Source organism: Channa argus, chromosome 2 (genome assembly GCF_033026475.1).
Source record: "Channa argus isolate prfri chromosome 2, Channa argus male v1.0, whole genome shotgun sequence".
In the NCBI taxonomy this organism is placed as follows: domain Eukaryota; kingdom Metazoa; phylum Chordata; class Actinopteri; order Anabantiformes; family Channidae; genus Channa; species Channa argus.
In genome coordinates, this window is record NC_090198.1 from 3,082,456 (window position 1) to 3,110,398 (window position 27,943).

At 38.0% G+C, this 27,943-nt stretch overlaps 2 protein-coding genes and 1 long non-coding RNA gene across 3 annotated transcripts; 1 reads left to right on the plus strand and 2 right to left on the minus strand.

Annotated features, from left to right (window-relative positions):
* Positions 1-46: 46 nt before the first annotated feature.
* plekho2 (pleckstrin homology domain containing, family O member 2) lies at positions 47-19,243 on the minus strand. Its single transcript, XM_067494915.1, has 7 exons — positions 18,834-19,243; positions 8,452-8,601; positions 8,093-8,215; positions 4,810-4,914; positions 4,592-4,690; positions 2,581-2,898; positions 47-2,477 (listed from the first exon to the last, which is right to left on the minus strand). The coding sequence occupies exons 1-7, from the start codon at positions 18,840-18,842 to the stop codon at positions 1,215-1,217; spliced, it is 2,067 nt and encodes a 688-aa protein (XP_067351016.1). The 5' UTR covers positions 18,843-19,243; the 3' UTR covers positions 47-1,214.
* Positions 19,201-22,855, plus strand: LOC137109343 (uncharacterized). The gene is made up of 3 exons (XR_010912293.1): positions 19,201-19,337; positions 19,452-19,530; positions 22,734-22,855. It is a non-coding gene; the product is annotated as an uncharacterized lncRNA (long non-coding RNA).
* On the minus strand, positions 22,339-27,161 carry fgf19 (fibroblast growth factor 19). The gene is made up of 3 exons (XM_067494916.1): positions 26,691-27,161; positions 26,482-26,585; positions 22,339-23,329 (listed from the first exon to the last, which is right to left on the minus strand). The coding sequence occupies exons 1-3, from the start codon at positions 26,899-26,901 to the stop codon at positions 23,009-23,011; spliced, it is 636 nt and encodes a 211-aa protein (XP_067351017.1). The 5' UTR covers positions 26,902-27,161; the 3' UTR covers positions 22,339-23,008.
* Positions 27,162-27,943: the final 782 nt, after the last annotated feature.

Consider the following 27,943-nt stretch of genomic DNA (forward strand, 5'->3'; position numbering starts at 1 on the left):
AAGGTTTGTGATCAGCCCCACAAGAAACCAATAATGGAGAACAATACAAAGTAAACATTTTTTTTATTATAAATCTCTGAAATGCATTATGTGTAGAATAAATGCCATAAAAGACACAACACATAAACTGGTAGTTTCCTATTTATTTTTGTGCAATTGCAAAGTTTATCAAAGGCAACAAAATTCCATCTAATGTACGAAAATATATTTATATACTAGAAATCGCATGGCATTGTTAAATAGCCTACCATCAGATATTTTAATAGAGCATTTGGCAAAAAAAGTAGGACATTCTTCACTGATGGAAAGAGGGTCTATCCCTCATTAAAACAAGTCTGTGTAAAGTTATACAAGGGATAAGTGAGAAGCCAAATGGCTGCTACAAGGTTTTTGTTATGTCCTATGTACACTATTAAACATCAAATAGAAAAACTGCTAACCTCCATGTGGGGAAAATAATTCTTATTTGATAGAAACATTTGCTTGTAATCACATGTTTAGTCAGAAATTATTAATTTAAGAAAACTCCTGAGCTATGGTGGTACATCATTGTTGTACTAAAAGTGTAAAATATTTACAGTATACTTCATATCACACTGCCAGCTAAAACATGCTTCTAGAAATAATAGAAAAAGTATTTTAAATGAAGTAAAATACGATGATACAATGATTTAAAAGTAAATCATTGATACTAACACTTTATTGCATGTTCTCACAGTATAGCCTTTGTCAATATATTATTAATTCTCAAATTAGCTTTCAAGTTATTTATATTGAAAATGTCTGATATTTCGTTAATAGCAAAAACAATAAGATTAAGCATTTAGCAAACATTTAGCCTTACTTTTAGCTACATTAGTAAAGGTAAGCAAGAAACATAAACCATAAAAAATAATCAGTAACAAAGTATGTCCACTGGCCATTTACTACCTATGACCTCCTTATGTTGCTAAAACCTTAAGCCTCCTTATTCAAATAGTACAGTTTTCATATATAACTGTACACATCTACCTCTGAAAATAATTTAGTAACATTTTCAACTGGTATATGTCAGATTTTAGCAGTGAGCTAAACAGGCTAATGTTATTCCCCTACAAATATTGGGTTTCTTGTTTTTGAGAGGTTTACAAAAAACACTCTCTCTGATAATGCCAAATATTACTTAGAAGGTATAACGAATGGTCAATTCCAAGTCAGCCTGCTGTAAATGACATTCACCAGCTCTTCCTGTTGCTTAAGTTCTTTGTGAGTTTCAGTTTCTTGACCTCCCTTAGGACATGGTCAGCCATCTTCAGCTTCTCCATGGCCTTGGCCAGCAGATCCTCTGGCTTGTCCTGCTCATCACATTTTTCCTGGAGATGGGAAACTCTGCTCAGGAGCTGGCTCGTCTTTTCCATCTCCAGAGCCACTTCAGCCTCTAGCTTCATGACTTCATCAGTAGATATGTTGCTTCCAGCCCCAGATCTTGTATTCTCTGTCACTTGAATACAGGTTGTGGAATCTGACAGCAGATCTCCAATGGAGGCTGATCGGACCTTAGTGGAGGGTTTCTGAGGAGGAAGGGGTGCTGAGCGCCGGCAGGAAATGAATGCTGATTGTACCTTATTTTTTGTTGTTGTCTGTGCCGGCCTTAAACTAACAGTTATGTTACTGCTGTCCTCGCTGACATCCATTACATCCAGAGCAGCTTGGCTTCCTCTCAAGGCAGCTGTGGAAGCTGCCAATACATCTTCACTCCCAGATCCCTCACTTTCATCATCTGAGTGTTGTCCACTGTCTACAGATTTCTCCTCTGCTTTCTTTTTCTTCTCCCCAGACAAGGGACAGAGCAGAGGGCTCATGTTGAGACTGTCACTTAGCATGTCATTCATGCAAGACTCAACTACCGAAGAGATTTCTTCTGCTTGAAATGAACTGCATGAGGTATCTGGGGCTGTTTGCAGTGATACTGTAGGTTTATGTTTTTTGTTAAGTGGGCTAGAAATTTTTTCGAGTGGCTCTGTGGGTATTTGACCGTCATTGTTGGAGCCCTTCTTTATGCCACTGCCTACAATCACCTCTGACTCGTCTTCAGAAACCTGTCCCTTTGTGCAGAGAATCTTATCACCTTCTTTAAAAACTTCATCTGTTTCCATAGCTGTTTCTGTTGTCTTCTTGCCATTGTCTTCTCCTATCTCCTTGCTCTCATCAGCTGTGCCTTGAATATGTTGGTCTGCATCATCCACAGCAGGGTCTGAGGGTTTCTTCTCTTTAGATGGAGGGGTAGGAGGATGGGATGTTGGCCCAGATAGTGAGAAGTCTGCAAGGCTGTTCTTGGAGCTGGGTTTGATGGGTGGGGTTGGTGGTGGACATGACTTTTTCTTGGCATCAGGACTCTTTTCAGACATCTTCTCAGCTTTGGCATCCTCTTTAGTTTCTTCAACAGGTGAAGCACAGGGCTTAGCTTCTTTAGATGGAGGCATAGGTGGCTTCAGGACCTTAGAAATATAAAATCATGTTTTATAGGATATGTTACCCAAAGAGAAATACAAAAATATGTCTACATCTATGCTGTATGACAAATATTAGCATTATATAGACCTTTTTCTCTCGGCTTTCATCCTTATCAGGCTCATCCTCACGCACCAAACTAGGTCTAACATCTTTGTTAGGTGGCATTGGAGGTTTGATGACCTTTTTCTGGGGATGGACCGCTGGTTCAGTCTGAGCCTCCTCCTCAGCATTTGGTCCTGATGGTTCCTCCACAGCTTCACTGACAGTGGACAGAGCTGTTGGTACTTTGGACACTTTGGTGTTGTCTGAGCCATCAACATTGGCATACTGGTTCCCATTAGGCATTACAGCATCCTCAAGATCAAGATCCAAACGGAGGATACCATCAGATGACACATCTGCTACCTAGAGGGCAAAAACATATGCACACACAACATTTTTCGCTCAGAAAAAGGTGCTATACTGTAACAGTTATAATAAAAGCCCAGGTAAAAAAAATGTGTACAACTTGCATCTGTAGAATAGAGTGGTGCTTCTTGGCCTGGATATAGTCAAATTGGTGCACATTTCAAAGTCAATATTTCCACCACATTTCCCAGGCTGTTAGATACACTGTCCTTAAATACACCTTTCTGTTACTGCCATAAATCCCAAACTTGAATTCATCAGTAAATAGAATGTGCAAAGTATGTGCCAAGCAAACACTAACTCAGGTATTATTTGCCTGGATTTTTGAAGTGTAAAATCGCAAATCCAATCTTAAAGGTGCTGTTCAATCGCAAGTGGACTTGCTTTTGGTTAGGCAAAACATAATGTAATGATTTGCAAATCTCATCAACCCATATTTTATTGACAATAGAACATAAACAACATATCAGATGTTAAAACTGAAACATTTTACTATTAAATGGAAAATATTAGCTTATTTTCAATTTGATGGCAACTCAAAAAAGTTGCATTGTGTAGCATCCCCTCTTCCTTTAACAACTGCCTGTAAAGATCTGGGAAGTGAACTCCAGCTGCTGGAGTTTCACGGAGTGGAATATTGTCCCATTCTTGTCTGATGCAGGATTCTAGCTGTCCATCAGTCCTGAGCCCGGATTTTTTGTTTTATGATGAAAGAGAACTTTCATCATGGATGGAGTGCTGGATGCAGTATTTGGTTTTACATTGTCTTGCTGAAATATGCAAGGATTTCCCTGAAAGAAACTTGTGTGGATAGGAGCATTTTGTTTCAACACCTGATATGTTGTTTATGTTAAATTTTGAATGAAATATTTGTTGATGAGATTTGCAAATCATTGCATTCTGTTTTTATTTACATTTTACACATCGTCGCGACTTTATTTTGTAGATTACGCAGTAAATATTAAAAATTAGGCAACATTTTCCAGTGATTACTATAAAATAATGGTTTGCCTTAGTTCACACCAAGCACTTGACCTTGTTTGCTTTAGAAGAAGTGGTTTAAATGTTCATTTAGGTTGTCATTACACTAGCGTGGTTGCCTTGTTACAAACCCAAGGACAAGTATTCGCCCCTGCCTTCTCCCCCACTGACCTGCTCTCACATTGTGCTACAGCAAAAGGTGCCTGAGCACACTTATGTCACCACCATGACTTTCTGTTCTGAAAAAACAAAAAAGCACTCGACTATAGAGTCACAGTATTTCAGATGGCCATTAAACTACATCTATAAAGTGCCCAAATTATCCATGCTCCAGTTCACTTCTTCAAGCGTACCAAGGTACGATACTCTGAACTGAGCAATCACACTAGTTAAATGATCCGGACTTAATCTTACTTAAAGATAAAACTTAAAGAAAAAGAAAAGAAAAACTTAAAGTTTATGTACATATCCATCTGCAAAACACTGCATAATACTAACTTATTTATTCATGCAAAAACTGGATATCCTGCTTTTGCTGCTAATGCACTTCTGATTAGGCCTAAACTGCATTTCGTTGCATTGTACTTGTACATGTGTAATGACAATAAAGTTGAATCTAATCTAATCTAATCTAATCTAGTGCAAATCAGTGAACATTATCAGAGCCACACCATAATGAGCGGATTCCAACATTCCCATACACACAAACCTCTTTCATGTGGATTCTGGTTGGTGGTCGTCGGTTACGGTTCCCTTTGGGCCTTGTTCGAGTGACATGCTCTAAATTACTGCTTTCATCAACCTTCACCTGTGAAAATATACAGCAGGTTAGTCATTCACCTTTCCACAGATGTAAATTTTTTAAAAGTGTGTATATGGATGTTACTGACTGAAATGTAGAGGTGTGTTGGTTACACAGATGTTTACCTCATCAAAGACTTTGTTCTTTGCTCGGTTGATGCCATCAGTCAGCGCACTAATCCAAGCCTCCTTTTCCTCTGCAGTCTGAGCCTGGAGTTTCACATCATGGACCTAAAGGAAAGAGTAGTCTTTTCAAACGGAACATTACAGAACATTTAGTATCAAGTCTCTCTTTTTTTAACGCTGGCACTTCAAGTTTAAATTTGATGTCTGCACCACATTAAAAAAAAGTTGGGTCAGAGGCAGACAAGGGGATGTTTCAGTTGCCCCAGAGTCCATGGTTTCTGTCGTATGATTCTTATCTTTGTGATGCTCCATAGATAATCAATAGGAGACAGATACAGAGTGCAGACAGTCAAACACACACACGCTATGTCTATGAAGCCAAACTGCTGTAGCTATTGCAGAATGAGGACTGACAGGGGCGACTTTGGAGCAGGAAGGTAGAGTGGTCATCCACTAATCAGTTGTTGGTTCAATCACCGGCTCCTCCGGTCACATATCGAAGTGTCCTTGAGCAAGAACTGAACCCCAACTTTTTCTTTAGCACAAAGAATTCCTGTCATTTTAAAGTACTGCCAGCAGTGTGACAGGTGATCCTTATTGTGATGTGATTTAATGGCTTCCCCCAAAATCTAGAATAGATTTTTTAATTTAAAATCCTGATTCTTACATATAAAGTTCTAAAAGGTCAAGCTCCATCATATCTAAAAAACCTCATAGTACCATATCATCCCAGTAGACCACTTCAATCTCAGAATCGAAGGCCTACTTGTGGATCCCAGAATTTCCAAAAATAGAATGGGAGGCAGAGCCTTTAGTTATCAAGCTCCTCTCCTGTGGGACATAGTCATGCTTCTATAGGCTTAGACTGCTGGGGAACCCAGTTCCTGTCCTCCCGTCATCCCTCTCTCCTCTTGTCTCATCCCACAATTGTCACCAACGTATTACAATAATTTTGTGTCTTCTTTCTCTTGTGAGGGTCCCATTTTTAATTCTCTCTTCTTTCTCCTTTTGTTTCTCCCTCTCTCTGTTCCTTTCTGCAGGTGTCCCCGGCTTTGGAGCTGTGTTTTCCAGTGCCCAGCTACTGGTCCTACCAACCTGCCCAAAGTTTTGTTGCTTTTTGTTGCTCTTTTCTTTTCTCTCTCAACTAGTAAAGTGGCTTGAAATGACTTTGATGTGAATAGGAGCTAAATAAATAAAGTTAAATTGAAATTTTATTTAATGTGTCCTACAGTAATCTGTGAAACTGAGAGCCTCTCAAATATGAAGGCAGCTAACTTCAAAGGCAGTTTTCATCCAGCAGCACTGTGTTTTTTTCAACCAGTGATGACTTTGTACTGTCAGTGTGTAACCTTGGAATTATAAGGTTCTATCTGTTAGTTATTCACACACATTTATGTTTTTTTTGCATGTACTTTCTAAATATTATTGTAGTCTATTGTAGTCACACTCCTAACTGTGTCTGCTGTGTTAGTAATTTCAGTTAGTAACATACAATGATGACAAAGAATTTGAAGTACAGACTCTGACAGTGACATACACACATTATAGTAAAACACAAAGGAAGCATCATAACACATTCATAGAAATTTTTTTTAATTCACTTAACATTTTTGGTAAGTATTTCTTAGTAAAACCTCTCTGATCTGTAGAAGCACCACATGTTTCTATAGCAATGTTGTGTCTCCTGAATTTCATTGCTTCATGGTAATGGTACATTTCACAGTCAGAGATACTTTAATATTTTCACTTTCTGCTATATTGTTACTACTTAAAAATATTACTTTGTATATTATAATTTCCCATCTACCCATTATGTGTAAACCCTCATCCTGTTCAGGCCAGGGGTGGGTTTAAGTCTATCCTAAGGGCAACAGGTGGAGTACAACCTGGACAGGTTCCCAGTCTATCTCGGGACCAACACAGCGAGACATATACACACAGACAACCATTCACACTCACACCTACAGGCAATTTAGAGTCACCAATGAAGCTAACATGCATGTCTTTGGACTTGTCTTTTAACTGGAGGATCCTACCAAGCACAGAGAGAAATTAGAAGTACAGATACTTCATACATTATTTACTGTCCCGTTTTTAATGCTCATTACAACAGTTATATAAGTTATTTTTTGTACTTCATCCAAAAAAAGAAATCTAACAACTCTGTTTACTTGTACTTATGTGTCCTGAGACACTCCAACCACAAGTACAAAAGGACATCATCATATTATTACTCCCCCAGCAGTCCATAGTCAGCCATTGATGCCAAATTATTCTTTTTTTGTTAAATGTGATTATCCTAAGAACCATTTCTTTCAAAAAATAAAACCCTAGAATCTAGTAACATTAGCTCCTGTTTTCAAAGGGGAAGCAGCAGTATTTCTCAGGGTTTGTGACTATGTGGTCAGTGTGGCTTCTAGGAGGGCAGCAGCACATTTAATTTAAAGAAACACGAATGAGCATTAAATGTATGCATCACCAATCACTGAAACCCATTGTTTGTCTAGTTAATGTCATATGCTTTATTTATTAAATTTTTCTATTTCACTTTTTGCACTCAGAATAAAGAAAGTGTATGCACGAGTCTCAATCATAGAAGACATTTTTAAATTACAAGTAAATTTTTAATAGTTAATAAACAAAAGTAGCTATGTTAAAAATACTACAGTTACTACAGTACTAAACATAAAGTCATAGTTTTTGATTCTGTTTATTTGGTTCTGCTTTTGCTTTAAATGGTTTTCTCCCCTATCTAACTCTATATTTGTTTCTTCTGTAATTTCACTTCCTTTGCTCCACATCATAGTATACTCCTGAAGTCTCTCTGTAAAGTAGGCACAGCAGGTACATTGTTAAAAGGAATTTGGGGAGGGTTGCATCAGGAAAAGCATCCGGCATAAAAACTGTGCCAAATCAAACAATGACAATGACAAAAAAAAAAATCTGGAGAGGAATTAATAGCTTTAGCTTTCACACTATTAAAATGAGGATTAAAAATGATGCTCCCTTTGCACAACTTGGCTGAAACTTGGCTCAAATGATGGAAAGAATTAGTTGCTGAATTTAGTGGGTCAGCTCGGAGGGAATGACATTTATTTATTTTATTCCTGGCTACATGTTGACGTGTCCTTGGGCAAGACACTGAACCCCAAGTTGGTCCTGGTGGATCAGGTGAGCATCTTGCATGGCAGCCACTGCCATAGGTGTGTGTGAATGGGTGAATGGGTATCAACATTGTATAGCGCTTTGAATAAAAGCGCTATATAAGCATCGTTCAGCTCACCTTATTTCCAGGCTTGGAGGATCGAATCAGTATCAGTCGGTGCTTCTTGTGGAAGGGGCTCTTTAATTCATGACATTTGTCATAGTTTTCTAGGTCAAGCCTCTCTAAGCAGTTCTGTCGGTCCTGCAAGATATTATGGGCAGTATGAATACCTGACATAAATTTTTATTAGTATCCACAAAAAACTAACAACTACAGTGTGTCTGCTGTACTGTCCATGTAGACACAGGCTGATGTATAAGTGTGACCCTGTAATATACTTTTGTAGAGCCTATGATTTATGAAAAAGGATAACAGTCACTTGACACTACTAGAGTGCTTTATGAGGAGGTAGACTTTTAGCAGAAGCTGCAGTGTACCTCAGTTTCATAAACAACAATCTCTGTCCTCTCCACGTGGATGTAGCGGTCCTTATAGCTTGCTAATAGTCTGCCTGGAGCCTTCTTCAGCCAGCCAGCCTTACCCAGGAACTTGGGCTCTGTACTCTGGGCCGGATCCTCTTTCACACCCTACAATGCAAGAAAGGAAGTGACATTTTAAAACATAGCAGTGCACTGATCAGTTTGACTTTACCATCGTTATTTTCAGACAACTGTTTACACTACTGGCAGTAGCCTTGGTGAACTATGTGATAAATAAATGCTGCTCCTCTTGAGAGTTCTTTCTGTTTGATATGTGTTGTAAATCTGTTTTAAATCTAAAAATATCTGTTTATCTAGGGAAGTGTGAGCAATCATTTCCCAAACTTTTAAGCAGAATTTGCTTTTATAAAAAAAAGGATGATTAAAAAAACAATCTATTATTAGAATAGTTGGCAGTGAATGCAATCATCATTTTATTTGAACAACTGATTCAGTGATGAACAACTATGAAGATGAGGCAAATATAGAAGTGTAATCTGACATGGCACAGAAGCGTGGTGCTCCTGCAGGACCTGAAGACAAAACACAGCGATGATAACGGTGAAGAAAATAAATCTACGAGTTACATAACTAGTTAAATAGTGTAATGGTGGTCAGGGTTTTTGTTTAGCTCAGACAATTAATCCCATTACAGCAAATAACGTTTTCAAACCTCATTATGTCCTTCAGGAATAAAAAATCATTTTATTTTTACAAAGGTGCAGTACTTCCCCCTTCACCATACATTTACCTACAAAAGTCAACTAGTGTAAACATGTAAAACAAGGGAACAGATACAAATTATACACAATACAGGAAAATTCCAAATTCTGCTTAAACAGCAAAACAGTTTGGAGTTAGAATCTTACTTCTTATCAGACCTTTTTATTTCTGCCTCATTTTTTGCACTGCCTCTGCCTTCACCTTCTCACGTCTGACTATTTTTGATTTTACTTTGTGCATTTGTGTGCAGCCTACATGATCTGGTCTAATATGTGAGATACATATTTATGAAGTAGCTGAAATTACTCCATTAGCAGCCCCCACCCCCCACCCCCCACCCCCCAACTGCCCCAAAAAAGATCATAAGATCATGACAGCAGCAGCTACTGCTAGGAATCATAAATAACAGAAAGGAAGTGAAACTTTTAACAGTCAGAATGAAAATGGAACAGGGCTGCTCTCAGGTACATCCCACACACTTAAAGAGCAATATTTAGTTAAATGGTTCAATTTACAGTTTTAGAAGTTATTTAGAATATGCCTCTATGGGAAAAGTTGACTAACAGTTTGAAATGGTTAAAATTACATCAATGTTAAATCAATCATATACAAAAAAATAGTAGGAATAGTAATAGGAATAGTTAACAAAACATACATATTAACTGTGAACAGGAATATAGGAATATTAACTGTGAACAGGAAAAGATTTAACTAAACTGTTGGAGCTGGTTTTAAAAGAAAATATTGTTGTGTATATGCACTTCATAATAGGTTTGATTCACTCTGTTTCTATTCTCTGCAACAGTGGTGTCTCAGCTGAACTTTGCCATGCAGCTCGCAATCTGGGTGAAATGCTTCATGGTTACTGTACAGAGCAAAAGAAATAGTTATAGGTACGTCCCCTCAAAGTTAAAATGGTGTGACATAACGTCATATTCTCTACTGTATCCTGTATGTAGGCACCTCAAAAGTTTTTTAAGACCAGCTTCAAAAATGACAAAGAAGAAATAGCTGAAAAAAGCAGGACTACATGACTTGACGATGTCATCATGCGTGAGATATAAAATGCACAATGTTTTGCTGAAATATAGCCCAGAAATGTTAAAAGCAGTATAGAAAATGTCGTTTATTAAGCTTTTTATTCGTGAGCACCACAGAAAGTTTCTAGAGTTCCATTTGGGGCAGCAATGATGGCTGACGACCAGAAAGCGACACTGATGCACAGCAGTTACTTTGAGGAAGTGAAAAATGGGAATTATCCCCCCCACGTTGTAAGAAAGGTAAAAATTTACCTGCAACGTCATTACAAGTCTTTTCAAAATAAAAGATGTAGCTTTTTCAGACAGCTACACACATGACAATGGCTATCTATAAAATCCATTGATTAATCATATGATTTATCATTATGATAAAAATGTCTGATGATGATGATGGAGGGCTACACTGCAGCTTACATTATTTCATTTACACTTTTTTGACAAAGTCACAAATAATTTTTGTCCTTTTTATTGGTTTATTTGATTATAAAAGGGGCAAAGGCAATAAATAGTTAAATCCAACTGTTTAAGCTTTCAATTGTTTTTTTCTTTTATGTCACTATCTGCTACAGAGGCTGAGAAAGAGACGTTTTAGTGAGTGTGGCAAGTTGGCAAGTGAAGTTTTCAGAAAGCCCTCAGGTTTTAGTAGGCTGGTTTTAAACAAGCCCTTTGGCTTTAGGTCTTCTTACCTACTGAGGTAGCTGTTTACACCAAAAACATCCAACCCATGGTCTTATGATCCTTATATGAATATATACTGCGTTGTTAACCAGCCTATGGGTAAATCATAATTTTACATGCACAAATTAAAAAGTTACAAGTACTAAATGTGAAATACTAACTATAAGGCTATGCATTTAGAAACATTATTTTATACTGGACCAGGTCCCCTTGACAAAGACACTCACTGTTATAATCTGTTATAACTGCTTAAATACAACCTGACTACACTAAAGCTGCAGTATATACGTACTTCTGCAAACCCACATATTTCTTTGACTGTGACTTAAGCCCTGACACATGCAGGTGTCTGCAAAATCCACAGCCTTTGTTTCTATTCCAGAGGAGATCTCTCTCATTTGTTTTAAGGGGGAGGGGGTCAGTTTTTCCACTTTCCCTGTCACTGCAAGTCTGTGTGGTAAACAGGAGTGCATCTGCAAGGAAAGGAAGGCCAAGCACGGAGGACAGACTTGTGAAAAGCTTTTTAAAGCCAAAATAACAGCTAGAGCAAAACTAGGATATTTTATGCGAAAAAAGTCAAAGCTAGAAAAGCACAGGGTCTTGACATGAACTTGGAAAACTCCACTGGGCTAAGTGGAAGACTTCAGCACAGTGCAGCGCCGACCAGACCTGCAACAGAGCAACAGTGAGATGTTTCCATTACTCAGGGCTCAGCTGACTCTATAGCTCTGCACTGTGATAACATAAGGTAAGTGGAGAGTCTCTAATTTGGGACTTATACAGGAAGTGTGTTTACTGCACTGAAGCATAGGCAAACCATCCGTTCAGCCATCAGTCCCCACAGATGTTTGTGAAATGTATTAACTGTTCTATCTGTGGTGTTGAGGTGAACAACAAAATGCATCAACGATCCACCTATGCGCAGATTAAAATTATATAATTAGACAAGCTTTAATTCAGTAACAGAAAGATACTGTGCTGTTGCTGAGGTATCTCATGCAAGCTGACAAAAGCTGAGTGCAGCAGACATGTGTTTCTGATGAAGGGTTAGGTCAGAGAGCATCTGGCTTTCATTAATTTGCCACAAGCCTCTCACTTCTCTCCCACCAACCTCGTAGACAGTGGAGCAGTGAACTGGTATTATAAAGCCATTATTAGCCTTAATCCTTTGAACACACTGTGTGCACTCAGGGAGAACTTGCTTTACTTCGAAACCTTGCTGCTTACTTTAAACGTGTGACAAAAGGCCTTTGTTTGATATATATCACACGACAGACCACAGATAGATCTGAAAATAGCTCTAACAACAGAATCAACCCACTGCCACACAGATCTAGGAGGCCACCTTCATGGTCTCTGTGCTGCTGTCATATGAGCACCACTACGCATCTTTCTTTCACTGCTTGTAATTGAGCTCATTATGACCGACAGAATATGTCAAATATGTCACGTTGTGTGAAATTTATAAAATCAAGGTTTTTACCATACTATCATTGCACATCAACACGTTTTTCCTATCAAAATAAAGTCCTATTACAGAGATACTGTGTCTAAGCAAAACTCACATACTGTACCATACAGCGAGCTTTATTCTGAACTCCTAAATGTAAATTAATGAGAGTAAACAAGTTATTTTAATAAATAAGAAATTATAGTTTCCATACAGCAATTAATTATTAGTTTTTACTAATAAGCTGATCATAAAGAACTGTAGTTTAGTTGTTAAGGCAGTCGTCAAAAGACCACATGGTCAGAGGTTCAATCCCCAGTATATGTCGAAGTGTCTCTGGGCAAGGCACTGAACCCCTAACAGCCCCTTCCCCTATCCAGCTGTGCAGTGCCAGTCCAACCCCGGACAAATGCTCTTCACAGTTTTCCAGAACTTGATCTGGAGGGAGCATCGTCTGAACCTGCACCTCTAACACAAAATGGCTTCACAAAACTAAGAATCTAATACAAACCTGTGTGAGTATAAAATCCCTGATGCAATATAAAAACTTGAACCAGTTAAATACTTATAAATGTACTAAAAGTTTCCTTTTCTTTGACTAAATTTTGCAACTCTTTATTTTGATGCTTCTTCTTTTAGTGTCAGATCACGTGGAGGATTTTTTTAGATGGTTGCAGAGTGATATTTTGGATAGTGGAAAGACAGAATAAGTTAATACTATTCATTACAACCATTAAAGTCGACCTTTAAAGATGTAGATCAGGGGTCACCAAGATGGTGCCCGTGAGCACATTTGATAGCTATTGTAAGAAATCAGTAACATGACCTGTGTCTTCACATAGATGAATATCATTAATTTAATTAATTATTAGTAATACCATATAATTAACGGTAACTTGAGCAAATTTGTTATTTCAAAAGTGCGTATTAAACTGGTAGCCCTTCGCATTAATCAGTACCCAAGAAGTAGCTCTCAGTTTCAAAAAGGTTGGTGACCCCTGATCTAGATTCACCTGTGTCAACCGTGAATTCCCTGTGGGTTTGTGGGCAGCTCTGTCTGTTCTTTACATTTATTCCTCTCTGCAAATAATCATTGGTTTGTTGTTGAAGCCTGTTTCTGGCTGCGAATCATTCTTGGAAATATACTAGTACTTGAAAACCTCCATTGGGTTTAGGACCAATTAGGGGGGTATAGTCTGTATATTGTGATGTTTCTTAATCTTCTGGAGGACAACATTCAAATTCAAAAACTGCATCACTCGACCAAACCTTTCCTTAAACTGCATATTGATGCAACTGCATCATTTTCTCCTCAATTTAGCAAACCGACTGATGTGGAGGTTTTATTTTCAAAGAAAGTAAAAGGAAAGAGTTTTTCCAGTTGATTACCTCAGTTAGTTAACACTGTGTAGACCGTGATTCAGTCTATATTTGAAGGACTTTCATTTTTGTAACGATAACCTTGTTTTTATACACAGCCGATAATAAACTGACAGCATCCACTAAACTTTCAGTGGATGAGCTGGACTGTTTTTTTTAAACAATGACATAATCCAGATGAGCTCACTGGATGACTGTGCTTCACATTTCTCTTCCTGCATGCCTCAATCATTCTCCCAGTGACTCCCAGTGAGCGTGAACCTTGAACACACTACTAGCTAATGCATGCACTTCGAGGGGCTTGGCTCGGTTTAAAGAAAATGGGGATGGCATTTGGATCCATGTCAAAAATCAAAAGTGATTGCATAGTATTGTCAAAATTTATTCATGATCCACATGTGGAACAATGTGACAATATTGTCACATTCATCAACAGCATCAAGTATAACAGTGTTTCAAATACTGTTTTGGTACTTTTGAACGTCAAGAGCATTTTAGAGCTACTTAAGTAAAGGTTTTGAAATGGTACGTCTGCTTGAGTACTTTTTAGGCAAGTACTGTGCTTTGACTTAAGCACTGAATCCCACCTCAGCTTAAATGTACCCAAATAGTAGTTTACTAAAAATTAAAAGATGAGGTTAACTAAAGTATAGCTTTTGACCACAGAACAAGGACTAGGACTAAATCAAAGAAAAAAAAAAAGAACAAGTTGTAAAGCACAATATCTGATGTTACAGGTGGATGTTCGGGTGGCGTGGTTTGTACAAATGTCCAGTTTGTGTGGCACTTCCTGAAAACATCACACTTCCATTTACACTTGCTTGTCATACAACTTTATTACTGTTAGACCATTGTGTTTTGGATCTTTTCCAGTTTGCTTCCCCTCCTGCAATGCACCATGACAGCAGGTGAGTTTGTGCCAAAAGTTTCTCTTTTGTGTTGCACTTTCTCAGAATGCTGAAATCTGATGACATTTGGCTACTTCTACAACTGCTTATACTTAATTTTCACTCAGGTAATAAACTACACCTTGTTATAGCTCTATTTTCTATAGTCGGCCTCAGTTGAGAACAGGGCAAGAAGCAGCTTTGTTAGTGGCAAAGTAATGACTGGAATTAGCGAGAGAGATCATATTTCTCCTTAATTAGCTTCTCTCTTTTGGTTTCTCATAAAATCCAGAATAGAATTAAAAACCCTCCTCCTTATACAGAAAGTCCTTAGTGGTCAATCAATAACCTCCATCATATCTTTAAACCCCGTAGTACCCTATTATCTCAATGGACTGCTTCAATCTCAGAGTTCAGGTCTACTTGTGATTCCTAGAATTATAAGAAGTAGAACAAAATAATTTAAACAGGCTGTAAAATCACATCACGACCATGACTCATTTCCTTCCCCAGTGCCTTTACCATCATATCTTGCACCCTCACAGTCAAACAAAGTGAAGGGTCAAATAAACTGCCTGAAATTGGCCAGAGTAATGAAGCGAGGTGTCTAACCGGCTGGCTTCACAATCACTGGCTCATTCACCAGTCGGCCTGTCACGTCAGTTAATATTCATGCTAATGTACTGTGCAGTCACCATTACTATCCTGCTTCCCAACATGGTATGGTAGATTATGATATTGTTTTATAATTGTGCTGCAACCATTAGTCAATTAATTGGTGACCTTATTGAAACACATTTAAACTATTGTGGTAATCACATATTATTTCCTATCTTGTTCAAGTAAAGGTCCCTGTTTGCAACTGTATATGTGTAAATAGGGGCCTAATGAACAAAGCGGGGGCTTAATGTTACAAAGGACAATGTGCGAGACCTATAGAGAAGTTTTGACAAAAACAGACACATTTTCAAGAACAAATGCATGCATTCAAAGATACTTTCCCAGAAATTGTCAGCGGTGCCCCAGTAAGACGGCAAACACACTCACATTCATTGACGCCTGAAGAGGGGGAACGATTAGGAGAGAGGGTTAATTGTCTTCTGCCTGAAACATAATGTAGCAGTCTGTTTCCTCTTTGCTGGATGGGTCAGGCAGACACGTCACACTGTGTTCTCTTGGTCAGCGGGATGGCAATAAAAAGGGGGGTGACTCATAGATCTGTGACAAATGATCACCATGGAAGAGGCACAGTGGTCGAAAGAGAAAGACGATAATGCAGAATATGCAGAGGGCAGTAGAGAGGAGGAGGAGAGCAGGAAATGATAAATACGAAATCAACTGATAAGAGCTGAATAGCTGTCAGTGGGCAACCAGCCACACAGTGGGTACGAATACTAAAACACCTTCCCATTGTACATATAAGGCAGAATTCTTTAGATACTGGTATAATACTGAAAAACACAAAACAATTCTTAAAAAGAGGAGATTACTACTAACATGAGTCACACATCAGTGTCTTTACATTGCCCGGTCAAAGTGAGATTATTGCACCAATTTGCAGCCAAAACATCCAGTATAAAAGGCATGGTGGTTATACCCTCCTCTATGCCATAAGGAAGTAAAACCGTTCTGCCTTAATGTCAGTATAAAATTAGAGGTTTAGGCTGCAGGTTTCTAAAGTTTTTATCAAATTCCATTAGCAGCCACCAGGCTTGTTTCTCCAGGAAGAGAATTATATAAGGAAGCATGTTTGTGAGATAACATGTGTGCTACAAGAGAAAGAGGAAGAATCTCAAAGGGCTGCTATGATCTGCAAGTGTTGGGCCGAAGGCGGCTGACAAACGAGGTCAACTTCTTCCTCTGGCTATACCATACCTGCACATCACAGGAGTCCTCATATCCAAAATGATTGATCACAGCCATCTTTTATGCTGTCATGAATTTTAGTTAATAATGTTTACATAAACAAACACAAAAGTATGTATTTTGTGCAATCCATACTTTTTGTTATACATGTTTCCACAAGAAACTGATTCTGTGAACATAATCACTACAATGATGTAAAAAAAGCTTTGATTTGCTACTAATTATGTCTTACATGTACAAGATAACCAACAGCACATCAATAAGTGTGTTCATCCACGCATATGCATCGTGATTAATAACATGATTAATAAAGACCTACAAAGCAGGTTTTGCACTTTTTAATGAACTCTGCCACTTTCTGTCACCTGCCTAAAGATACCTGTTTGTCTGCTGGAGCAACAGTGATATTACATATTTATTTTTAGTCTTTGCTGCAACCCACTCAAACAACAAAAACACATCTAGCCTCCAGTTTAGCAATGACAAATACTGACATACTATGACATTTTCCTCTGGATCTTTTGCAGTTTCACTGCTATGGAAATCCCCAGCCAAAATGGACATTAATTTCTCACGTCACAAAAATATCCATAGAGTAGGTTAGGCTGGTGATAGGTTGATACAAATGATCTCGTCTGCCTCATTCAAATTTGATCAAAAATTAACACAGAATTAACTCTCTATTTTTCCATACTCTCACTCTTCCAGAAGTAGAGTGTTGAAAGAAAGTCACAAAGGATGTTTTGTTAACTTTATCTATCTGTGTCATCTAAATGCCTCACACCACTACTTACATACTTAATGCCTTATGTTAGAAGTTATAGGATGTTATATGGAAGAAGCGATTGACTGTTGAAAAAATAGCAAATGTAGTGCAGGACTTGAATCTTTCACGATCTACAGCACTGCCCATATCATCCACTCAAATTGCCCCTGTAATTGAAAACTCTCTATAGAGCACACAGTACGGATGAGTGAAGAGCAACAACTAATGCAGAGCGAGACCTTGAAAAGTCATCAGTCAGACCCTGACACCTATGGCTGTGACCTCAGAGTTTAGATGTTCCTGTAAGACGAGAAATTCTGGTGAATCACTTACAAATCTGGAAACATGACTCTCACAATGGTGTAGAGCACAAATGGTCATTTTTAATCGGAAGCATCTTATGTTGGTTCTCTTTCAATTAGAACCAACACACTGTGCTCACTACTTGTTTATAGTGGATGATGCTTGTGAGTATGACAGATAATGTTTTCCTACAGGTTGTGGGAACATTGATTCTAAAAGGCAGCATTTAATGATCAGTTTGTGGATGCAGAGTGAAAGCAGCTACGTATCAATTTCTGATCACACTTAGAACCTAAAGGGCGGGGTGCTGCACCCTTAACAACGTTTGCAGCAAGTTCCCTGCACACTGCATAGTGCATCTCTGACTTCCTTTTTCTAGTAAATTTGCTTCCGCAAAATGTTTATTTTTCTTTGTGGCTTGCAGTTCCTTTACTCTGCCATTTAAGCATCCATTCTTTTATTGCAATTGTGTGTGTAATGAAGGTTCAGAGTTCTGTTGCCCTGAAGTTGCCCAGCATCGCTTATAAAATGTCACAATTCACTTGCTTATCAGCAAAACATAGACGGCACTTTGTGACATAAGCAACTATTATTGTGATTTCGGCCAAAGTACTGCCCACCAAACCTGCTTTATTTGGGAAATTTCAACCTTTGTTAAACGTTAAGTGTACCGAATCACGTTCCCATCCATATTACAATGGCGCTTCGCATACTGTGCAACGTAACACCTAGTGTGCAATCAACATGTCTGTTAAATACGAATAATAACAATGCCGAAAACCTTAAAGGGCTCATCTGAATTAGACCAGGTCAAGATTTCAGTTTTAAGCGTTACAACTGTGCAGCCAAGCGATGTGCTATTATAAAATTTCACATTTTTTGTATGGAGTTCGTAGTTGTTGCTACAGTTCTTGTCGCCAGTTTCTTCTGGAATCTGACCAACATGTTGATCCAACAAATTGACAGGTGGGCAGGTGCTCTCTGCCAAAAAATCTCGAGTTTGTGCCCGCAGCAGACACCCTGGAGTCGTAAGAAAACGCAGAATTAACTGCTTTCTCTGCGGAGTTTTAGTTTGCATTTACTTTTCTACGGGCCTTAACTTTGCCCTAACAAGTTGGTCGCGCCCCTGCAGACTCCGGATCTCTCAAACATCGGACAATTAAGTGTTCACTTCCAAATATCTCAATCTGAGACCTTAAAGTTCAAATACGCTATGCAGCGAAGCAGCGACCACGGTGGCTACTTACATCTTCCATGATAAAGGACCAAAATCCGTTATGTGCGTGTTGACCAGCCTAAAATCACTCGGTGTCGCCCTTATCCTCGCCAGAAACGCTTCACTTCTCCTCTGATGGTCGGCAGCTGACACATTTCCAACAGCGCACCTACAGTAAATGTATAAAAGAAGGAACTGTGTAGATTATGACACTGGGTCTCGTCTCCTTTTCCTCTTTCGCCTCTGAGAAAAAAGTTCGAAGAAAAAAGTTTGGTTTCCGGTTGAGGTCCCTTTTGCTCTCTTGAATCATAAAGTCTGTCGAGGAGGAGCAACCCAACTCGCAGCCTGTGTCTGTATGCGCACCATCAGCGAAGGCATCCTGATTCAAAGTCATCCGGGACAAAGTTTAGCTGTGAGACTGCTGGAAGGGAAACGTGTAGAGAAGGGAAGGCAGCATCTTCCCACTCACGGAATCACATCTCCCATCCAAACATGTCCAGAGTTCACTAAACACCAGGAGAACCCAACTGCCATGGTAACGTGTTGTAATCTGCTCAAATGCTTTCAAATTTTAGCCATTATAACGAAAACTGAATGATGATCATTATATTCCTGAGGCCTCTCATGTTACTACTTCCTGGTACACAAGGTGTGGCTGTGTCTGGGCCTGTGGTCGAAATGAGGAGAGGTTTCAAACTCCAATAGACTGAAAGCAGATATGCAACCAAGTACGTGTACAAAACTACACTTTTGAAGTACTTTAATGGAATATTTAAATTTTTGTAACTTTTGTTCTTACTGAACTACTGTTTTGAAGGACTTATTGTGCTATTTACTTAGCAAGGCTACAATTCTTTCACAGCTTTAGTTACTTTGCAGATTCAATAGCTCAGTACAAAACATAGTAAAACAATAAATTATATTTTAGATTATTATGGAGGTGTACACATTCTTACTGGAGTACTTTACTTTTGTACTTAAATTAACTTTTAGACTGTATATTTTTTACATCACCATGGGTAAAGGATTTAAAGTGGTATTACTAGATACTTGTGGTGGAGTACTTTAACTTGAATTTTGACTTTCTGCCACCTAAATACAAGGGAAACCATACTGAAGGGTGATGCTACTGTGTTCTAAGAAGCCATCACTGTTATCAGTGGTTTATTTTTATCATTTATCATTTATTTTATAATATTTATTCAATCATTTGTAAATAATTGGACACAATTTGGGTTGTCATCTTGTAAAATGCTGCATAGGTATTTATTATTCCTATCTGTGAAGGCATAATGTTGATTTACCATTAGATGCTAATCAGGCTTATAATAAGATTTGGTGCAGAAGATAAGTGGTCAGATAAGTCAAAGAAGTTTTCATAAACTGGCAACTCATACAAACTTTTTTTAACTTACTGATAAAGTTATAGTTATTAATATTATTATTGAAAATATGAATACATTCTATATGAACTATGTATAAACTAATTAGAAAAGGGGGCCTAATTTGATAGTTGTTTTAATTAACCATTATAATCATTTAGAAACAAAAGACAAAAGTAAAAACAAAACAAATGGTAAATGGTCTACACTTATATAGTGCTTTTCTACCTATTGGCACTCAAAGTGCTTTACACTGCTTCTTATTCACACTCACAATCACACATACACACTCACTCACTCATACACTGATGGGGGAGCTGCTGGCCAACACTTACCGGGAGCAACTAAGCTGGGGTTCAGTGTCTTGCTCAAGGACACTTTGACATGTGTGGGCCTGGGATTGAACCAACAGCTGTGAGATTGGTGGACAACCTCTCTACCTTCCTGCACCACAGTCGCCCCTAAATGAGTAACCGACCTTTCAATTACAAATTTAAAATCACTCATTATGCTAATAGTATTACTATGTTAAGTACTATTGATAATAGTATTAATTCTACTATTACTAAGGATAATAATAAGTATTATACAACATTATCATTATACACAGTAAGTAGAAAATGTAATATTTGCAGAATTTACTCAGCATTGACAAGTTTACGCATTTGGAGCCAAACAAGAAAATGTTGAATGGAGAAAAAGAGAATGAAAAGAGGAGGGAAGGAAAGAAGATGAAGAAACTGTTAATAGAAATTGAAAAAGATAACTAAATAGAAGCTGGTATTAAACCATTAAGAAGTAGGTGACAATAAGAAAAAAAAAGAAAATATAAAATATTTGAAAATATAGTTATACTTCAGAGCTCCTTGTAATATCCTATTATTAACTAGTACTTTGATCTTGAAAATAGTGACGGCACTGGCTCAGTTGGTAGAGTGCCAACGACCATAGGGTTGGAGGTTAATGGCCCAATCTTTCCTACCACATGTTGAAGTGTCCCTACGCAAGATACTGAACCAACAACAGCCCATATCCATCCCCAGTGCAGGTCTCAAGCTCGGTAGAAATTAGGGGAGGGTTGCGTTGGGAAGGACATCTACCAAATCAACATGCGAACAAATGATCTGCTTTGTCGACCCTGAATTTACAGGATAAGCCGAAAGGATTAAGTACGTTACTTATGTCAACAACAAAAAAAGTAAAACTTATTGTCCTGTATAGGAGGGATCAAGCGGCCTATCTTCTCGTAATCCGCCGTGTGTGCATATTAACCCAGCAGACAGTTTAAAATACAGTGAGTCTATGTTAACATAACTTCCCAGGCCAAAGTCTATCATATCACTAACTAACTACACCGCCCTCAGGTCAGTGCAGAAAAAGACCTGCTCAGAAGTCAAACACACACACACTGAATGGCAGCCCAGCAATTTAGTTCCTTACCCCGAAATCCTTTTTGAAACAGACTGAACTGTATTGGAACAGCCTTATTGGAAGCAGGGTCACGGTTTAAAACCACCTTATACAGCATTGGTTGCTATCTGAATAAACCTGGTAAAATCTAGTTTCTAAATGTTTTTTTAATACTATTATTTATTCTCGCTCTCTTTCCTGATCACTTTCACACCTGGAAGATGCCCAGTGGCCACTGGAGCAGCTAAGATAAAAGACCTTGCAGTGGAGTTCAGGCCCCCACGGCCACAGTAAAATGTGTTGTTTCAGAATTAATTGCAAACTCTGACTGGTAAGCCTATAAACTGCAAGTGGCACTTTAGAATACAAGAGTGTTCACAGCTTCACTGAGGAAGAGAAAATGTTAAATAATTTATCTATCTATTAGCTAAGTTCATCCAAAAGGAGAAGCAAATCAAGGCTGCTTATTTTGAACTCTCCTGACATGTGATTCATTTTATTTATATGTAAAAAAATAACAAACGGTGTGAAACTGTCCTCTTTGCTGAGTTTGTCATCTGTCTGTTTTCTTTCATTTTACTGGTATTGTTTCACACATGCATTAATGTAATTGATTTGAATTTGATTTTATTATTTGACTCTTGGTCATCTTTATAAGAAAAGCTCTTATATGACTACAAACTGATTAATTGATTGGTTCAAATCCAGTTGTGGCTCATATTTGCTTTTCTGTCTCTCCAATGCTTTATCATGTTGACTTTATTTACTTTACATGGAACATGAAACACTGACACATCCAGTAAATGCAAATGCTATAAAGTACATAAGGTACCCACATTTCTTACTGCTACATATTTAAATAAAAAAAATAAATACAACAACTAAACTCCTGCATGAAGAAAAAACATTTTTTCCTAAACATAGCCATGTTTTTTCTTGACCTTACAGTCCCACTGCAGTAGATTTTATTAAGATCCTTTATTAAGATCCTCTTCTTCCTCTTCCTATTTTAACTGAGGCTGCAGGCCCTGATTTTCTTGTTGAGTTACTATTAGCAGTGGGTGGCACTGCACTTTCTACAATCACTGATGTGACTAATGATGTGCCTTTATTTTCTTTTTCTCAATCCCCCTCTGTAGATGGTGCTCTTGGATCATCTATTGTCACTTTCTCTTCCTTCCATCAATCAAACTCAAATGTCGGACACATCCCTCCCTGAGTACATGGACGTTTTTCTTTTTCAGAGAGGAACAATAGCCACACAGTAAATAAAACTGTGATACTATAAAAATTGCAATTGCAAAGCAATTGCAACCTTTCAAGGAACAGGGGGAAGCGCTGCTCAGTCTGAGACACAGCAGAACACTCCTAGACACAGGACATGACAGTCTACAGCTGTCTCTCAGCTGCTGTCTCATCTCTTGTGAAAACTTGGACTGTCAATGATCTGAGACAACTTTCCAAATGAGTCCATTGTGTCTCCAGGTTCCTCTGTTTGGGTGGTGCTCAGCCCTGACTGGTCAGTGACATCCAGCCCCGCAGATGAGGCCTGATCCAGTGTGCTGATCCTAGGGAGGAACTGGGCCAAAGCAGGGACACCTCGGTCTCGACCCTGCATTCTTTGCCGGGTGTTTCCCAGGCTGAGAAGGACTGTGTGTTTGTCAGATACGTAGATGTTATATCCATCCGGCAGGATCTGCTCTCTGAAGGTGCAGTCATCTTTGCTGTAGATGGGCTGGAAAAGACCAAGACATCTACATGAGTATTTGTGACAATTTATTAACTGATATCTTTGGAATATTGTTTTTGTGAAGACAGTCAACTACCAGAACAAATTGGTCAACTCTGATGTATTCCTTAACTAGCTGCAAATGTTTCTTCTCACACATTTTTTTGTTCATTTTGTTTCCATTTCAGCCTCTTTGTTATAGTTCCATTCGTACAGTATACTTAATACATGTACTCTGCATACAGTAGTCATAAGCTATGAAATGTTACATTCTTGTTAATATTACATATTTAATAGTACTGGGCAATCTAATTACTTTGCACATATAAAATTAATTCTTTTTAAAAAAGCATCCTTTGCAGAATAATAAATGACTGCAAATGTTCATTTCTCAAATAATAAAGCACAACTTTGATTAACTCTACACACTGAGGAATTACAGTACTTGGATTCGAGTAGTAACTTATCATGTCTAACGTTAGCAAGTATTCCAGATACTGTAGATACTGAACATCCTTCAGTCTAATTCTTAGAAGCCAAATGCAGTAAATATGGACCCTGTTCTTGAGGCCCTTTATGATGGGTGACCTTCTGTCAGAAACAAGATTAATGACCTACATTATTTCACCTGAAAAAGTGCATATTGCTAAATTACAGCCCTTCGTGAAGCAATTAGTTGCTCAACACAAAATCAATCAGCAACTACATTTGAAAACTGATTTGTCATTTAAGCCTTTTATAAACACCTCTGGCTCTGGGAAGTTGTGATTTTTTTAACCTATTTTCTTCTTTTCTTCTTTAATTTGTTTGCTATTATAAGACACTAAACAATAATTAAATAAAACCACCAATTAAATCATTGGATGCAACCCTATAATTTAACTACAACACAGTAAAACTTGTACTACATACAATTTATGCACAGGAAACATGTTCACACTGGGTGCAAAACTTTGCATCCCCTTATTATGAAATGCCAAAAAGATTAAAACTAAGTTAGTTTTTATTAACATAATATTTAATGCACAATAAGCTAGTGTTGTTCTTTCATCAGAAATTAATCAACTTTAATTAAAAAATAATTTATTAATTTATCAAGAATGATGCAAGCTTTTTGCACAAATTTAAATTTCACTTTTTACTTTTTTGACCATTTTTGTTAGTTCTGATCATAAAATAAAATTTGCACCACCTGAATGTGTATGATTATCATGTTACCATGTCATTGTAAGGGCATCCATGCCAAAAAATGAAATCTAATTCTTTAAGCAACACATAATAAGAATGCTGGGGTTGCTGGCTGTATTTGTCATCACTTTATGATTCTAAACTACAGCAGGTTTGTCTTCACAGGGCCTCTTTAAAAGAAAAAAAACATCCGTAAATGGTGCCGCAGGTTCTTCGATGGCTGTTTGCTTTGGCAAAGTAGAGGCAGCCAGAGGCCAAGGTTGTTGTTGCAGCTGCTGCTGGATCTTTTCATTCAAGTTTTTCACTTTGCAAACACCACCCTACCATGGACCACACTGGACAAAGGTTGATGAACTGGTCGACTATTTAAATGAATGACTGACTTATGGCAGTGTTTTCTGAACATGCAACTTGATTAAAAACATATGAAAGGCATTGGGGAGTCTCAGGTTAATCTGAAATCTACTGAAATTCTTTTGGAAGATTGTTGAAGCTTTCTTTTTATTATTCTATCCAAATCATATTCATTTTGGAAACAATAAGTTGATCGTCAGCAACGATCAATAGACAGATTGACTTTTTGAATCCGTCTGAAAAGTTTAGAATCTGAATTATTTCAAATGAAATGAATCAAATGAAAGTCACTTTCATTTTTTACAATAATAACATGGAATAATAAATATTGTTATTGTTAAATTCAGGGACTACTCCCATATACATTGAATTTAAAGTTTAGGTTGAAAGTTTGAATGAAAAATTTACCCTTATAACTGAAATATGCAGAGAAATTACTACTAACGTAAACTTGTTTTGTTTGAATGTTTTATTTTGCACTTAAACCTAACCTGTTTAGTTTTACCTTGTATAAAACCTAAAATGGATTAGATAAACAGATTTCCGCACAATTTACTACTAAAGTCACCTTATGCTCATAAAGAGTGCAGTGGGTTCAATCCCTAATCCCAGCTATGTGTCGAAGTGTCATTGGCAAGATGCTAAACCCCAAGTTGCTCCCGTTGGATCAGGTGAGCACCTTGCATGGGAGCCACCGCCATCGGTGTATGTGTGTGAATGGGTTAATGAGAAGCTACATTTTAAAGCGCTTTGGATAAAAGCGCTATATAAGCGACCATTTATCATTTACTGACTACCCAAAATTCAACAGCACGTTACATCATGTCTCTGAAATCTAGAGTGGCATGATGTGTAAAAAAATGTCAGTTTGTTTTTATTTATTGTGGCCAATAGGAGCCTAGAAAGGGCGACTGATGCTGGGGAACTGTAATTGTCTATAAGGTGAGAACGCAGAAGTCATAACGGTCAGAAACTTTGAAAAGTGAGATGTGTTATAATCAGTTAGACTATGCTATTAGAATTTTATAGAGTAAAATTGAACTTTAATGAAAGCTTGACAATAATATCGTTATATAAAGTTATCGGGTCACTCATTCAACATATTATTATTGCATACTTTAATTCATTATATATTTTACTGTATTTACTCATCAACATTTATCCCATTTAGTTTGTACCTTGGGCTACAACCATTCTACTATTTGATTAATTTATTCTGTTGAGTTAAAATAAAAAGAGACTTGTGTTACATTTGGCGATTCTTTGGGAATTTCACATATGTTAAATAATGCACTGTAGTTCAGTCAACTTCAGTTAAATAATGTTTAAATTATTATTTAAATACAATTATTATTTAACTGAAACTTAGTTTCTAAAGTGAAAAAAAACTTAGGAAACTTAGGTGCTAAAGTGTGATATAATTCTGTATAAAATGTTTTACAAGTTTGAATAATATATGTTTGTACAACTATACAATAAGACAGACATTTAACAGTTTTGCACTCTTTTGTCAAATAAATACATTAGTAAATGGCCGTAGGCTCGGTGAGGACCTCTGGATCTGCACAAACAACAGATCTGGGCAGAGATTGTGGTCATGAGACCACAAGACTTACCGATGAGTAGAGAGTTCCATCGCCTTCTATGCAGAGGAACCGCTCAGTCGCTACTCCTCTGATGACAACATGGCCTAAATCCACAGGACGGATTTCCAGCAGACCTGCAATGAGGATGTTCAGTCTAATGAGGGAGCATATTTAGGCTGCAGCAGCCTCACACCCTGCTGCTGCTTTTGTCTCTGTGTGTTTTTTTTTATGTGACTTACTGTGGAGAGTCTGGGCTGGGGAGCCGTGGATCTGTCCGTCTGCACTGATCAGCAGGTGAAGTCCGGGCCTGGCTGCGTACAAGTGCCTGAGCCGGACCACTTGGCTCCAGCCGTGGCTGATGTGGGGCCCCTGGTCCAATAGGGGCATGCAAACAACTCCAGTATCAAGAAAAATATTGGCAATGGACAAAGTGAGCACGAGCAGAAGCATGTTTGGTCAAATTATGAGAGTGAGAGTGTATTTATGTGGTTGTGTCCGCTGTGCTGCTGCTCCCTCCAGTTGGCAGTGCGAAGTAAGGTACATTCATCCTAACCCAGCCCTTTATACAGTGCCCTTATCAGCTGCAGATAACCCTCTTTCCTACATCCAGTTCCCAGAAGCAGATCACAACACACCCCTGCAGGACATCCAACGGAATCATAGGTCCCTTTTGGCCCCTGACAAGCCCCAACTGGATGTTCTGCTGCTCTATGCGAACTTCAGTGCAAATCAGTGTAGGCCATTAAATGTAGACTAAGAAGCTCATATGACCTTAAAACCTTTTAGAAACATAATTACTCTGATACTGATGTATGATCCTCCTTTTAGGAGGATCATATATCAGTATCAGTGTAATTCCTGTATATGTTACTCTGAGAGATTGTGGAGCTTTGATGGTTATGTAAATTAAAAAGTGCACCCCCACCCTGGCAACCTGGAAGTTTTCACTTGTTGTTTTACATTGAATCATGGTCAATTATTATTATTATTACTTGTGTTTGTATTATTATTACAGTTCAAAACCAGTTGGTTATTTGTATTAAATATAAATTAATAAGAAAAGTAATTATAAATGTAGAAAGACTTACAAATAATACATTTTCATGTCAAAGTAACATCAAATATGTGATTGCATAAGTCACCTAATTCCTCACTGCAGTGTAGCTAACAGGCCAGATAACTGCTGGTGTCGGTATAGCCTCTCCCATCTCAGCTGCTGAAGCATGTCCCTCCTTCAGAGGAGCCAGAGGTGTCTTGGTTTCCTTCCTCACTGGTCTCCTGCTTGCACAATCACTCAATTTTTGGGGAAATCCTGCTTTGGACAGCTATCATTTCATAGTGATGGACCTAATGCCAGAGTTGACTGGAGTGTCAACTGACTTTGTAGATGCAGCTGGAAAGTACTACAATTCACTGCAATCAGTTTATCTTAAATTTTCTATACCACTGCAGTAGTAGTACTACTTATAATTATTTATTTTATGTACATACA